Source organism: Lagenorhynchus albirostris, chromosome 2 (genome assembly GCF_949774975.1).
Source record: "Lagenorhynchus albirostris chromosome 2, mLagAlb1.1, whole genome shotgun sequence".
Taxonomy (NCBI): domain Eukaryota; kingdom Metazoa; phylum Chordata; class Mammalia; order Artiodactyla; family Delphinidae; genus Lagenorhynchus; species Lagenorhynchus albirostris.
The window spans coordinates 161,629,347-161,644,657 of NC_083096.1; the positions used below are offsets into that span (position 1 = coordinate 161,629,347).

Sequence of the window (15,311 nt, forward strand, 5' to 3'; positions counted from 1 at the left end):
TGGGATTAAAGTTGTCACTATATACTATATTCATCACTAAATTCATTATTATTTATAAAATATTCAATACGATCTTACACATATAAACTTTGTCCTTTCCAGTGACTTTAAAATTAGTTATCTCATATTGGGCAATCACTGTTTTGGCTTACATAACTAAAACAAGGGGAAGGAAGAAGGAGAAGGGGGGGCTTCCCTGGTGGCGCAGTGGTTAAGAATCTGCCTGCCAATGCGGGGGACACGGGTTCGAGCCCTGGTCTGGGAAGATCCCACATGCCGTGGAGCAACTAAGCCCGTGCGCCATAACTACTGAGCCTGCACTCTAGAGCCCGTGAGCCACAACTAGTGAAGCCCACGCGCCTAGAGCCCATGCTCCGCAACAAGAGGAGCAATGAGAGCAATGAGAAGCCCGTGCACTGCAACGAAGAGTAGCCCCCACTTGCCTCAACCAGAGAAAGCCCACGCGCAGCAATGAAGACCCAACAACGACAAAAATAAATAAATAAATAAATAAATTTATTTAAAAAAAAGAATGGGTTAAGAACCAAAATTCCTAAACTCTTGTTTTACAATGATGAATATGCTACACCGGGTTAGGGACCAGATATTCCCAAAGAAACAGTACAACCAGGCAGATACTAGTACTTAAAGTCAAGGCAAGGTGGACTTTAGAGATTAGCTGATCTAATCCTGTCATTTTTCAAATAAGGAAAGTGAAGACCAGAGACATGAAGTACTTATCCAAGTTCACAAAGCGAGTTGTTCTCTGTAAAACAGGGCCGCATGGATAAAGAAGACTTAATATTTTTAACTGCCATAAAAGAAAATCCCTTCTTTCTGGACCAACTAAAGGCACTTTGGCTTTTGCTCCAGGGTTCTAGAAAGAGGGCTAAAATGCTTCATACTGTCTAACATCATTAGTTAAGGGCATAATTATCTAAACAACTTAAAAGCAGCACCTGGAAGTTGGAGCCCAAATCACCTTGCTGCTATAAATTAAAACAACCTCACTTTTCAATACTGAAGCTCCAGTGTCACATTATTATCTTTTGAGGAAATATCATAATAGACCTAAATTTGGCCTCTCCCCAAAGGAAAGGTTAATGCACTCAACTGTTCAGTTGGGAAAACACATTCTTGCCTATTTCCAGCAGCAGGTGTTTCCATCACTGTGTCTCCTAGGGAGCAGTCAGACTTGAAATTAACAGAATGGCACCTGCCTTAGATGTTCACACAGTCTGCCTGATGTTCCAGGAACAATTAATCAAATAGCTCAGGGGAGAAAATTCAGTGATTATCTCAACTGAACTCAGGGCTTGGGTAAAATGAATTTACCATCTTCAGATTAGAGGTTGCACTGGCCTTGAAACTTGTTATCCCCATAACGTAAATGAGGAATTTGAGGCTCAGAGATATGTTACTTGTCTGAAGTCACAAAGTTGGAAAGTATCAAGACCAAGTACAGAAAAGAAGTTTTCTGACTTCTAGTCCAATGCTATTTCCAACTTACCAACACCAGTCTCGCCTCAGCATTTCTTTGGCTATGGCTGGGCTAAGCCAAATCCCAAATCTCAATGCTATGCCTGGGCTCCCTACCATGCTTAATGGACTCTGGCACCAAGAAGTCCCTCAGAGGACAAGAGAAGGATGAATACTAGCTTCTCGGCTATTCTGTCACTGGGGCCCCCAACCCTGCTGAGCCTGCTAAGAGAAGAGCTGCTAGGATATGGGCTGTACCACCAGTTTCTTCAAAGGCAACTGGTCCTAAGAGACTTGGATTCAATTTAATTCAAACATTTTCTGAGCACCTGCATGCAAGATACCATGTCAAGCACTGTGAAATAAAAACAACGTATAAAAAGAGATGCCCAGGGACTTCCCTGGTGGTCCAGCGGATAAGACTCCGCGCTCCCAATGCAGGGGACACGGGTTTGATCCCTGGTCAGGGAACTAAGATCCCACATCCCACATGCCACACGGCGCGGGCAAAAAAAAAAAAAAAAAAAAAAAAAAAAAGAGATGCCTAGGGCTTCCCCTGACGTCCAGTGGTTAAGACTGCATGCTTCCACTGCAGGGGGCACAGGTTCAACCCCTGGTCAGGGAACTAAGACCCTGCATGCCACTTGGTGCAGCCAAAACAAAAAACAAAAAAAAAAAGAGAGATGCCCAGTCTGTTTTTAAATGAATTTGAATAAGTTACCAAGATACATGGGATAAACATGGCCTCTGCTCTCTAGTAACACCCAATCTAATGGAGGAGACAGACACATATACAAGTAACAATAGTACAAGACAGACTATAAATGTCGTGATAGAGGTACAAACAAATGACTGTGGAACAACCAGATTTACCATCTACCTTCCTCCTACACTACCCCAATTCAGTCAAAAGAGTTCTCTTATGGGTCTTTTGGTTCCTCCATGCATTTATGAACAGTTGAACAACCCCAGCTGCAGACTTGGAGAACCTGATTTAGAACTTGCCATTTATTAATCATTTGGGCAATTACTTAACTTCTAAAAAGTTTCCTTACCATAAAATGGGGTTAACAATTTCTTTGGAGAAAGTCAATTGACACGTAACGTGTCAAAGTGCTAACATACATTAGGCCTACAAAATTTCTTTTGAATTTTAATGTAAATTCTTCTTTTTAAATATTAGGCACTCAGTGTTTGTTGGATGAATATTCTGAAAAATAGTTTCCTGTTTCCAATTTACCATGAAATTTCTCTTTCCCTAATTCCAGTCACTCCTAGGCATTTTTCAAAATGTGTTCCTGAAATAGTAAAACTATAGTTCTAGTATTAGAACTATAAACTTCTTTCTGAACATCACCCTAGCCCATCCATCCTTGACAGTAAAATATAAAACCTACACAAATTCAAGCCCCATCTCATGTAAGAAAAAGACATAGATCAGGAGCCACTTTACTAGAAATCTGAGTCAGTTTGTGGAGGGCAGAGAGCTCTTCTTTCTTTTGTGCAACACCTGACAAGTGAGGGCTTTATGATCAGAAAAATCAATTTCATCTCCAGAGCTACCGTTTCCGTTTTCTAAGCCCTGGTACCTCACTGATCTCTGGGGATACTATGGGCCCTAAAGAATGAGGACAGAGGCTCTGAAGAGCAGAGTTGTTTGCTATTTGTTAGAATGTTATCATCCTTTGTATCCTGTCTATTACATTACAAGTTGGGATACACTTAACGGAAGTCTAGAGCCACATTTATCTATAACCAACCAACAGTCACAAAGTCTGTCTTCAAAGGCCTCATGTTATTAGGTGGTAAAACTTTTGTCAACCATAAAGCAAGTATGAATGCCATAAGAATGATACAGTTAAAATACTACAGGCACTCATAAGACGCTGAAAACAATTTTTTGGCTTTACTTTTGCTTCAAGAGAAGGGCGATTGGCGACTTCCCTGGTGGCACAGTGGTTAAGAATCCGCCTGCCAACGCAGGGGACACGGGTTCGATCCCTGGTCTCAGAAGATCCCACGTGCCATGGAGCAACTAAGCCCGTGTGCCACAACTACTGAGCCTGCGCTCTAGAGCCCGCGAGCCACAACTACTGAGCTCGAGTGCCACAACTACTGAAGCCCGCGCGCCTAGAGCCCATGCTCCGCAACAAGAGAAGCCACTACAATGAGAAGCCTGCACACCGCAACGAAGAGTAACCCCCACTGGCTGCAACTAGAGAAAGCCTGCACGCAGCAACGAAGACCCAACACAGCCAAAAATAAATAAATAAATAAATAATTTTTTTAAAAAAAGGGTGATAACGTTAATGAATTCCTACTTCATCTCAGGCATTGTGTTTTTATAGATGATAGCTTATTTAACCATCATCACAATCCTATGAAAGTTGTTTTTATCTCCATCTAACAAAAGAGAAAACTGAGGCTCAAAGAAATTAAGTGACGATCTCAAGGATCACACAGTTAGTAAGTAAAAGAGCTAGGACGGAATCCAGGTTTTGCCTGGTTCCAAAGCCTCTGCTCTCTAAACAAATACAATGTCTCCTCCCTCAAAGACTGATCATTCACTCAGTTATGAAGGTGTATTGAGCACCTACTATTTTCTACCCACCTACCTGGGACTGAGATATACAACAGTAAACAAAACAGACAGGGCTCTGTCTTCATGGAGCTTAGTGTCCTCTGAGAAAGAAAAACTTTAAACAAGTACAAAATAAATATAACATGAGCCTATTTATCTATGGTGGGAAAAAGATCTGAGGAGATGACATTAGGGCTGAGACCTAAAAGATGAAAAGAAGTTGGTGAGAAAATGGGACAGTTAGAAACAACAGCATGTGTAAAAGTCCTGAGAAGGAAGCAGGCTTAGATGTTTGGAGCTATAAGGAGGCCAGAGTGGCTACAGCATGAGTAGAGTGGAACTAAACAACATTGCCAGAGTAAGCAGAAGCCAAGTCAGATAAGGGTCATGAAAACAAGTTTGGATACATTCAAGTACAATGAGAAGCCTAGGAGAACTTCAAGAAAGCAACTTGGTCCAATCTGTTTTTAAAATGTTATTCTGGGGAATTCCCTGGCGGTCCACTGGTTAGGACTCAGGGCTTTAACTGCCAAGGGCCTGGGTTCAATCCCTGGTCAGAGAACTAAGATCCCACAAGCTGTGCAGGGAGCCAAATCAATCAATCAATCAATCAAGTGTTATTTTGGCTGCAATGTGGAAAAACTGATTGGAAGTGGACTACAAAAGAAGTAGGGAGCCCAGGAGGGCCAGGCAAGAGATGAAAACTTAAACTAATGGGGTGCCAAAGGGATAAAGAAGTATAGACACCAGAGACATATTTGGGAGGCAGAAAGACAGTACTTGATAATGGACTGGAGAGGGAAGGAAACAAGATCAAATCAAGGGAAGAAATCAAAGATGATGCCCAGATTTCTAGCGTGGGTACCTGAATGAATAATGGGTTCGTTTGCTGAGATGGGAAAGACCGGAAGAACAGATTTGGTGAGAAAACCAAAAATACAGTTTAAAACATAAATTAGAGGGAGTTCCCTGATGGCCTTGTGGTTAGGATTATGGGCTTTCACTACTGTGGCCCGGGTTCAATCCCTGGCAAGGAACTGAGATTCCTGCAAGCCATGCAGCACAGCCGAAAAAAAAAGAAAAAAGCATAAATTAGAGATGCTGTGAGGTATCCAAATGAAGATGCCAAGTATGTAGTTAGAAGTCTGGAGCTCAGAGGAGGTACATGTGGGAGCCAGATGTTCTGCTAGCCCTTCCCGTTTAAATTGTAATGTTCAAGACATTCTCAAGTGGACAGAAACTCCAAACCCAGCTGCTTTTCACCTTCAATCTACGCTTAATATAAATGGGAAGTTTTCAAAGCCAAAAGAATATACCTCTCCTTGGAAAATAGTGTAGAGAGCAGGCAAGTTCTCCATGGTCTCGGGTCTTCCTGAATTCATCCTTAATGTTCTATGGTTCCTCCATTTCTCTTCTGCTAAAGCTAATTCAAGTGTCCTGTCACAAAGAAACAGAACAGGTAACAAAGAAACATTTGCAACAACAAAAAAAAATGTGCTGCCGATCCACAGGTTGTCCCTACAGGATAATACCATTAGATTTAATACCATGTACTTTTAAATTTACTTATTTACTTATTTATTTTTGGCTGCGTTGGGTCTTCGTTGCTGTGTGCAGGCTTTCTCTAGTTGCAGCGAGCAGGGGCTACTCTTCTTTCCGGTACAGGGGCTTCTCATTGCAGTGGCTTCTCTTGTTGCAGAGCATGGGCTCTAGGCGCACGGGCTTCAGTAGTTGTGGCACACGGGCTCAGTAGTTGTGGTGCGCGGGCTTAGTTGCTCCGCAGCATGTGGGTTCTTCTCAGACCAGGGCTCGAACCCGTGTCCCCTGCATTGGCAGGTGGATTATTCTTAACCACTGTGACACCAGGGAAGTCCCCACCACGTACTTTTATCCAAACCTCTTTTGTCCACTATAACTGTGGGGAGTTTTGGAAACCTTGATCTTATTTCTTTTCAATTTGATACTTTACCAAGGCCATTAGCCTACTGTTTTGTTTTTATTGTTATTATTGCTATTCTTTTGCCAAGGGAAAGCTTTTGGTGGGGGAGGGTGTGAACGGATCTGTAAAAAAGGAATAATAATAGTAATAAGAGCTAACATTTATCAAGCACTTACTATGTCCAGGTACTGTGCTAAGCACTGGACATCCAATATCTCATTTGATCCTCAAAACTCTCAAGATGTAGGTTCTATTAATTATCACATTATGTAGATGAGAAAACCAAGACTTCCAGAGGCCAACTTATTAGGCCTATGTCAAAAAGCCAGAAAATGGTAGAGTCAAACTCTGGCTGACATCAGAGTCCACGCTTTTAACCACTATTCTAGGCGTTAAATCTGAAGTGACTTCGAAAAGAGAGCATAGGGAAATTCCCTGGTGGTCTGGTGGTTAGGATTCTGTGCTCTCACGGCCAAGGGCACAGGTTCGATCCCTGTTCGGGGAACTAAATCCCACAAGCCATGCACGGCGCAGCCAAACAAAGCAGAAAGAAAGCATAGCTTACTTTTTTCTCCAATGAAATTAAAATCACACATGCTCATTTTAAAAGTTCAGATAACACATTAATTTGAAGAAAAGAAAATCATCTATAATTCAATTTGGTTTATATCCTTTCATGCTTTTTTACATGTACAAGTAGGTTTTTTAATGGAATCATGAAACCATTAATTAATATTAATAGTCATTTTATATTATTTTTTAGCAATTCATACACAAACACATCTTTTTTTAATGCCTATATAATAATCCATTGCTGGATGCATCAAACTTATTTAACTATTTATGAATCATATTAAAATGCAGATTGCAACTCAGTAGGTCTAGGGTGGTGCCTGATATTGGGCATTTCTTTCTTTTTTAAAAAAATTATTTATTTATTTATTTTAATTAATTTATTTATTTCAGCACGTGGGATCTTTCGTTGAGGTGAGCGGGCTTCTCTCTAGTTGTGGTGTGTGGGCTCAGTAGTTCTGACACATGGGCTTAGTTGTCCCAAGGCACGTGGGATCTTAGTTCCCCTACCAGGGATCGAACCCGAGTCCCCTGCATTGGAAGGCAGATTCTTACCACTGGACCACTAGGGAATTCCGTGGGCATTTCTAACAAGCTCGCAGGTGATGCTGATGCTGCCAGAGTACCAAGTCTTAGAGCTTTGAAGTTGGAAGGGATCTTAGAGGTACTCTTGCTCAGCCTTCTGGCTTTAAACAGGGAGGAAACCAGCAATCTAGTGGCTCTTAACCATGCCCCTTTACTTGCTGCATAAATCACTGCTACATAAAGATAAAGTTAATGCTACAGTCCTCAGTTCTCTTTTTCCTCCTAATTACTTGACATCAATAAGACCTGAAACTCTATTTTCCTTGGGTTTTCGTGTGCAAATACCTCCTTCTCTCCTCAACCCTGAGCACACCCCTACACTTTCAGATGATTACTTCAGGTCTTACTTTTGGAAAGTCTTCCTGATTTACAATAACCATCCATTAACTGAACTGCCTCACTTAAAACAGAAATGAAAGAAAATTCTGTCAGGTTCCAGACCCTAGTTCTAGTATCATCCCAAAGCCCAGGAACATCCCTGTCCTTGAGTTCCATAAGACAACCTGTATCTGTATAATAAACTTGCCCTTTTCTGTTTACGTCAGCCAGAAGTGGGTTTTATTACATTATTAAAAGCACACAGATAGAATGAAGGCAGATTTGTCCGTTCTTGAGAAATGGCTGACAAACAGCTTAAATCCAAGTATCACAGTCTGGGGCTTCCCTGGTGGCGCAGTGGTTGAGAGTCCGCCTGCCCCGCGTTCGTCCCCGGTCCGGGAGGATCCCACATGCCGCGGAGCGGCTGGGCCCGTGAGCCATGGGCGCTGAGCCTGCGCATCCAGAGCCTGTGCTCCGCAACGGGAGAGGCCACAACAGTGAGAGGCCCCCGTACCGCAAAAAAAAAAAACAAAAAACAAAAACCAAGTATCACAGTCTGGTTGGATCCTGCCTCTTCCACTTCCCAGCTATGCAGTCTCACCTCTAGTCCTTCCCTTCCCTCTGCCCAGCATCCTCACCTCATATCCTAGAACAAAGGTTATTAACCTGAGGCCAATGACTCTATCAAGAAACCTTAATTATCCCTCCAATTTTTGGAGCACTAGTGAGGTACAGAATCCATAGAGGCATCGGCAGCTAGGACATCTAAATTAAGCTCAAACAACTTAGTCTATCAACTGTTCTTCTTTAAACAAAGGTCACAGAAAGAGCAATACAATCTTAAGTTATTTCATACAGATTTTTGCGGTGATAAGAGTATGAACAGCTAAGTTTAAAGCTCCCCTATTTGCTCCTTTTGTAGAACAGTAGCCTGAGAAACCCTATGCAATTCTTCAAGCAGGAAATTGGCATGCATTTTTGAGAGAAATCCTGTTATACGACAGTAACAGGCTTACGATTTCAGAATTGTAAAGGGTTGCCAGGGACATAGTTATTTATTAGCCACCTCCTTCCCAAATGGTATTTTAAATTTTTTTTGAATTATATTCTGTAGAAACCTAGGGTTGTTCTATGGTCGTTATTCAAAAGGAATCACAATTGGAAAGGAAGATGTAGAACTGTCTCTATTTGCAGATCACATGATACTATACATAGAAAATCCTAAAGATGCACCAAAAAACTGCTAGAGCTCATCAATGAATTTGTTAAAGTTGAAGGATACGAAATTAATATAAATACAAATTAATATACAAAAATCTGTTGCATTTCTATACACTAACAACAAAGTACGAGAAAGGGAAATTAAGGAAACAATTCCATTTACAATCGCATCAAAAATAATAAAATACCTAGGAAAAAACCTACCTAAGGAGGTACGGTGGTTATGCAGAAGCTTCTCAGTTAACTCAAGTTTATTTTAAAAAGTCAGTTCTGAAATATCTAGGGACAACAGGATCAGGAAGGCCAAAGAAGAAGGGCCCTAGGTCAACCAACCAGAGGACAGCCTCCATACCAAAGGGGGGGGAGAACAACCTCAAAGAAATCTGAGTTACGGGAGGTCCCACACAGAGCAGTTGCAAAGCTAGGAGCCTCTCCTCAGTCATTAGGCAGAGGTTGATTATTGCTGATTCCCACTTGCCCTCCCAGCTTTGGGGTGGGTCATGGTAGCAAGGGGGAAGGGAGGTTATGTGAGGAAGGTCTACTTTTAACAGCATATTCTGCTTTGATCTGGTTTACCTATTAAGCTTCTATGTAACATTTCATTTGGAAAAAATAGTTCTGCTGCTTTTAAAAAGTTTATAAAACATTGAGACAGATATAGTGTAGTTCAATAGGACCACATCTGTAGACTTAAAAGAGCAGGTAAATTGACAAGGATTGAGGTACACCATTTGAAGTTGCCTTGCAATAGTTCTAGAAACAAAAAATTCCTTATGCATTTCATTTTACTTGAATGTTTTAAACAATTGTGATATGGAGGGAAGCAATAAGGACCCAGTTATTTATTAGCCACCTCCTTCCCAAAACAAAGGGCAGAGCAAGGAAAAGTATAGCGTGGGAAGGGGAATGGGAGCTGTGGCAGGGGAATGGTAGCCTAGAGTGAGGTCAGAGCTTATGCTGGGCGAGGAGTAAATCTACAAAGAGCAACCCAGTATGGGGAGAAGCAGGATTATAAGGGTGTCTGCACACTGGGGCAATCCAGAATGGGGAGTCAGTGCCCAAACATGGAAGAGCGGGGCCTGAGGATTAGAGGTAATTATGTAATGTTAATTTCCTGACTATAGAAGTTATATTATGGTTATATAGAAGAATGTCCATGATTATAGGAAAACTAAAGTATTCATGGGTGATGGGGCATCAAGTCAGCAACTTAACTCTCAAATGATTCATTAAGAAGTGTTATTTGGGTCTTCCCTGGTGGCACAGTGGTTGAGAGTCTGCCTGCCGATGCAGGAGACACGGGTTCATGTTCCGGTCTGGGAAGATCCCACATGCCGCGGAGCGGCTGGGCCCGTGAGCCATGGCCGCTGAGCCTGAGCATCCGGAGCCTGTGCTCTGCAACAGGAGAGGCCACAACAGTGAGAGGCCCGCGTACCGCAAGAAGTGTTATTTGTACTGTACCTCCATAATTTTGTGATTTTTCAGCTTTTTTTTTAATGTGCCTGCAATTAGGAAAAAAAATAACCACGTCCTCTCCACCTTCCCCTCAAGCAATGAGCAATTCATAGAATAATATTAAATTGGAAAGATAATATGTAGCCCCTTTGAAACTTCATTTCATATGTCACCTCACTGATCTGGCGAAGATTTCTGTTGTTGTTTTTAAGTTTAAGATTTAGATTTACTGTTGTTACTTAACAGTACCAATTAGATAGACCTCTGAGAGTTAAAGTGATTTTAATTTATTTTTAAGTTATGTGTAAGAATTGAGGCGAATCAATTGATAAGTCAAAATACTGGGACACATCAAAGACAGAATAATGACAGAGCCTTCATTCTCAGCCACTATTCCACACTGCCTCAGAAAGAATTCACCGTCCACATCTAAATTTTGAAGAGTATGTAGTTCTTTTTTTTTTTTAATATTTATTTGGCTGCACAAGGTCTTAGTTGCGGCACACAGGATCTTCGCTGCAGCATGCAGGATCCAGTTCCCTGACCAGGGATCGAACTTGGACCCCCTGCATTGGGAGCGAGGAGTCTTAATCACTGGACCACCAGGAAGTCCCTGAAGAGTAGTATATAGTTCTAACACTAACTAGGTCCCAAATTAGTAAGGAGTAATTAGAAGGGCATCATTCCTGGAGGCTAGGATGAGCAGGGTCTGGATTTATTCATTCATGTAACCAAGGACCATTTCTCATTTGATTTTGTCTTCCCAGTGCCTGTATACAGTAGGTACTCAAAGTTTTCTTGAATGAGTGAATAGAGCCTTACTATGTGGCAAACACAGGTAAAGAAAGAAGAAAGCATTCTGGTCTAAAGAATGTAGCAAAAGGAACTGAGTTCCACACAATTCGCTGGGTAGGTCAAAAGATGGAAGACTTTCAAATATCAAACTGGTGGCCCAATCCTCCTCCTTCCCATCAAATTTCTAGAGTAACTATCTTAGACAGATGCTTTTCCCATTTTGCACTCTGGTCATGGATCTGTTGACAAAATGGTCAAAGGCAGGAAAGAGGAAAAATAGTAAGAAACAAGGAAAAACAAAAATGGACCATAAAAAGTGAAAGCTGAAAGCAATTATTAAGGTCATTCAGTCCACTACTCTTATTTAATTGAAGATGAGGCTAACAGAGGTCAAATGTCTTGACAAGGGCTGCTCAGAGTTAGCCATTTTGGTACTGGACCCCAGGACCAGTCAACAATCCCTAAGGTCCCTTCCAAGTCTTCAAATAATAATAGCTAATATTTGAGTGCTCCCTATTTGCCTTTAACCTAGAAGCTTTACTTGTCTTAACTAAGTTAATTCCCTTTCGACCTCCCTAACAAGATAGGCAATTATCGTTCTGTTTGGTAAGATATTTTACAGATGAAGAAACTAAGACACAGGAGAAGCTAAATTACCTTGTTCAAGATTACAAAACTATGAATGATGGAGATGGGATTCAAATCCTATTTACGAATATTTTTTCTTTCCTTTATGGATTGTGAAATTCTTCCAAGCATGCCCTTGTCTTGCACTCCATCATATCCTTCAACTCTCCAGTGCTTACCACAGTATAGAGCACACAGGAATTTGTAACTGTCAACTGAAATACTGAAGTACTTAATTTTACTCTATTTTAAATTGTTAGTTAATTTATCAGTTCAGCACCTTTATTGATGTTTATATGTCAGGCTCTCTGCTAGGCACTTCATAAACCTCCTTTCTTTCTTTTTTTAAAAAATATTTATTTATTTATTTATTTGGCTGTGCCGGGTCTTAGTTGCAGCACACGGCATTTTCGTTGCAGCATGTGGGCTCTTAGTTGCAGCACGCGGGATCCAGTTCCCTGACCAGGGACTGAACCCAGGCCCCCTGCATTGGCAGCACAGAGCCTTAACCGCTGGACCACCAGGGAAGTCCCCATAAACCTCCTTTCAATCCTTAAAACAACTCTACAAAATAGCTATCTCTGTTTTACAGGAATGAAGTAACTTGTCGAAAATTCATAGCTAGAAAGAGATAAATCTTAGGCCATTCCAAGAGCCACACACACTTGCCACTAAACCATTCTTTTCAACACAGTCCCTGTCATCAAAGGCTTCCTAGTCGGGTAAGGATAATGGTTACCAATTACAATGCAGCATGATCAGGGCTAGTGATTAGGTTCAAAGTATTAAGAAAACAAGAAAGAGAAGAAGGGCCTGGGGGAAGCAAGAAGTTTAAAAGGTGACAACTGAGTAGGCCTTTAAGGATAAAGGGAAGTCCTCTAGCAGATTGACCTCATCAGAATCCTGATATACTGACCTCTATTTTCTTCCAATCTATCAGCCCTCTTTTTTCCTTCACTTTCCTCCCTATCCAGCTTAGATTCCATAGTCCATCATTCAAACAATAGCTTAACTTCCCTTTAACTCTGTCTTTATAGCTCACCTAACTGGCAGTACCGCTACCCTGATGGAGTTCAGTTGCACATATTGGAACACATTCTAGCTAGGTTAAACAGAAACTGGGATTTATTGCCAGGTATTATGTGACTTACAAAACTACTGCAAGGGCTATAGGAAGTACTGGTAGAACTTCCCAGGAATACCTCCTAACCCACAAAACAACAGTCTTTGCCATGATCAAGAAAGTCATGGCTATCATTGCAGAAAGTCATGAAACCAAAAAGTGGATGACTAAGAAACTCACTGCCTCTGCTGTGGTATTTGCCAGCAAAACGGCATGCCTCTCACTCTCCTCCTCCTCTCACTTCCAAATTCAATTCTCATCTTAGGTGCAGAGGAGTCTAGGAAATATCTAGCTCTCAGTTCCACCAATACCCCAGTCTTCATTGCCAACAACTCTCACCAAAGTGGTCTATCTGCATCTATCTCCCCTCCAATCTGTTCACACTACTAAGGCCTGAGGGATCAAGCTGCTTCCCTCACCCCACCACCTGCAAAAAAAAAAAAAAAACCCTCAGGGATTTCCCATCAGTCTTAAAGCAAAAGCTACAAAGTCTGGCCTCTGCCCACCTCCAGCTTCATGTACCACATTCCCCTCTGTTCCCTTTGTCCTGGCCACACTGGCCTCTTTGTGCCTGTTAGTCACTTTCCTCACATTTGCCACAGGACCTCTGCACATGCTGTTCTGTATGGAATACGCTGCCTTCCTCTCTTCACCCAACTAATTAGCACTGTTCCTTCAGGTATCAGTTCAGGCATCTTTTCCTTAGAGAAACCTTCCTGCTTATTCCAGGCACTCATAACACCAGCTTCCTCTCGTAGGCAGCACTTACTTTGCATTTCTTAGTGAGATCATTGGTGAGCATCTGTTTCCCCCACCGGACTAACAACAGCCCTGAAGTCAGAGACCATGTTTGGTTCACAATGTCTCCCCAGTGCTTTGCACAATAAATATCAGTTGCATGATTAAGGAGAAGGCCTACTTCACAGGTATGAATCCGAATTTCTCAACAAGACTGTGCTCTGGAAGCCGAGAGTCGGACATTTCCTTCATCTCCGTCTCTCTCAGGAGCACTGAGCAGGCGCTAAAAAAAAGGCTGCAGAATCATGGCAGAAACAAGTCGGCCTCCTCAGTCAGAGAGGACCCTAGTGGAGGCTGGGAGACAGGCCTCTTCTCCCTGGGAGCGCCTGGCACGGGGCTCGACAAGGAAGGCTCTTCTTGAAAAAGTCAGTCGTCGAGGGCCCCAGGCAGGCGCAGAGACCCCAAAGCTCTGCTCCAGCCCTAGAAAGGGAACCCAGGCTACTACACACAAGAGCTAGGAACTCGGGGCCCCCCCCTGCCCCTTGCAATCAAACCTGCAGCTGAGAAGGGCCAGCCTCAGACCACATAACGGAGGCGCCGCCTCCAGATTCCACTGCCCCCACCCACGATCTTCCTTACACTTACTCGGTATCAGCGTCCGGTCTCCTCGCCGCAGCATTGCGCGCAACACCGAAACCCAGTCAGCGAGCTTCCACCCACAGGACACAGCGCGCCTAGGTGGGACTCCAGCTCTATTCACCAATCCTGGAATAGTACTCTCGTAAGGGCAGAAAGAACTGACCAATAATAGGAGACTCTCCAGGGGGCGGTGCAGAGGGGAGTATTGGAAGATGATTGGTTTCTCCAAGCCGGAAGTTCCGGGGGAAGACTAAGTTGGAGCCAATCGTGTGGTGCCTGAGGGTGTCGGCGCGGTCAGTGGCGGCTTGAGGAGAGTGGCTGCCGCCATGATAGAACAGCAGAAGCGAAAGGGCCCAGAGTTGCCGCTGGTCCCAGTCAAGCGGCCGCGGCATGAATTGCTTTTGGGAGCGGCGGGGTCGGGCCCCGGAGCCGGGCAGCAGCAGGCGGCGCCGGGAGCTTTGCTGCAAGCGGTGAGTAAGGGAGCAGGCGGCCTTCGGCCCTCAGCTCTTCCTCTCGCCTCAGCGCTGTACCTGGTGATCCCGCACCGGCCCTTTCCCCACACTGCGGGGACGGAACGGGACTCTCTCACCCTGGTGTTAAAGCAGAAAAGCACTGTAAGAGCAGCCAACACTCTGCGATGCTCCATATATTTCCCCGTTTGACGCCCGTTTTCGGCATCTCGACCGCCCTGTGAGGAGGCGTTAGAATTAGGCTTAAGGACCTTGAGCTCAAAACAGGGGCCGGGGCTTTGGAATCTTAAATGTTCCAGGGATCCGGTATAGAATAAACGTTCAGGAAAGTTGGAAGAGTGGATGGATGAATGAATGAATGAGGGAACGAAGGAAGGAAGGAAATGAAAGATACTGGCTCGCTTTGGAACTTGGGGCAACTTGCTTTTCACTCTGTTTCTCTTGACTAGTATTAGTAACAACCGTGGAATAGTTACCATCCATTGAGCTCTTGTACTAAGTGCTTTCTTTGTATATGAAAAGTCCATTAATCTTGGTAACTGCCTGAAAGTTAGGAATTGCTATTATCCCATTTTGTAGATGGGGAAACAAAGTTATCTAGTAACTGATAGGAACAGATTTTAAATTCAGAATCCATGCTCTTAACTACATTTCTTGTACGATAGAGGTGGTGATCACACCTCTCCCTCGGTCCTGTTAGGCTCAGCGGAAGAAATATATGTACCCCCCTGCCCAACTCCTCAACCAGCTGGTCAATAAATCCTGCTG

At 43.1% G+C, this 15,311-nt stretch overlaps 2 protein-coding genes across 7 annotated transcripts in view; one reads left to right on the forward strand and one right to left on the reverse strand.

Moving 5' to 3' along the window:
• The window catches only part of ZCCHC17 (zinc finger CCHC-type containing 17), a 60,297-nt gene extending 46,138 nt beyond the window's left edge, over positions 1-14,159 (reverse strand). The window contains exons 1-2 of one of the 2 annotated variants that reach the window (XM_060140772.1): positions 14,080-14,159; positions 5,377-5,497 (exon numbers count right to left, since the gene is read on the reverse strand). In XM_060140772.1, coding sequence (XP_059996755.1) covers positions 5,377-5,442 — 66 coding nt within the window. In that variant the 5' untranslated portion in view covers positions 5,443-5,497; positions 14,080-14,159. The remainder of the gene's footprint in view (positions 1-5,376; positions 5,498-14,079) is intronic. The other variant, XM_060140773.1, reaches the window with a different exon arrangement.
• Positions 14,160-14,353: 194 nt separating this feature from the next.
• The window catches only part of SNRNP40 (small nuclear ribonucleoprotein U5 subunit 40), a 37,072-nt gene continuing 36,114 nt past the window's right edge, over positions 14,354-15,311 (forward strand). For all 5 annotated transcript variants that reach the window (XR_009539018.1, XM_060140767.1, XM_060140768.1 and 2 more), the window contains exon 1: positions 14,354-14,543. Coding sequence is in view for 4 of the 5 variants with exons in the window: in XM_060140767.1 (XP_059996750.1) it covers positions 14,400-14,543 (144 nt within the window). In the remaining variant the exon portion in view is untranslated. The remainder of the gene's footprint in view (positions 14,544-15,311) is intronic.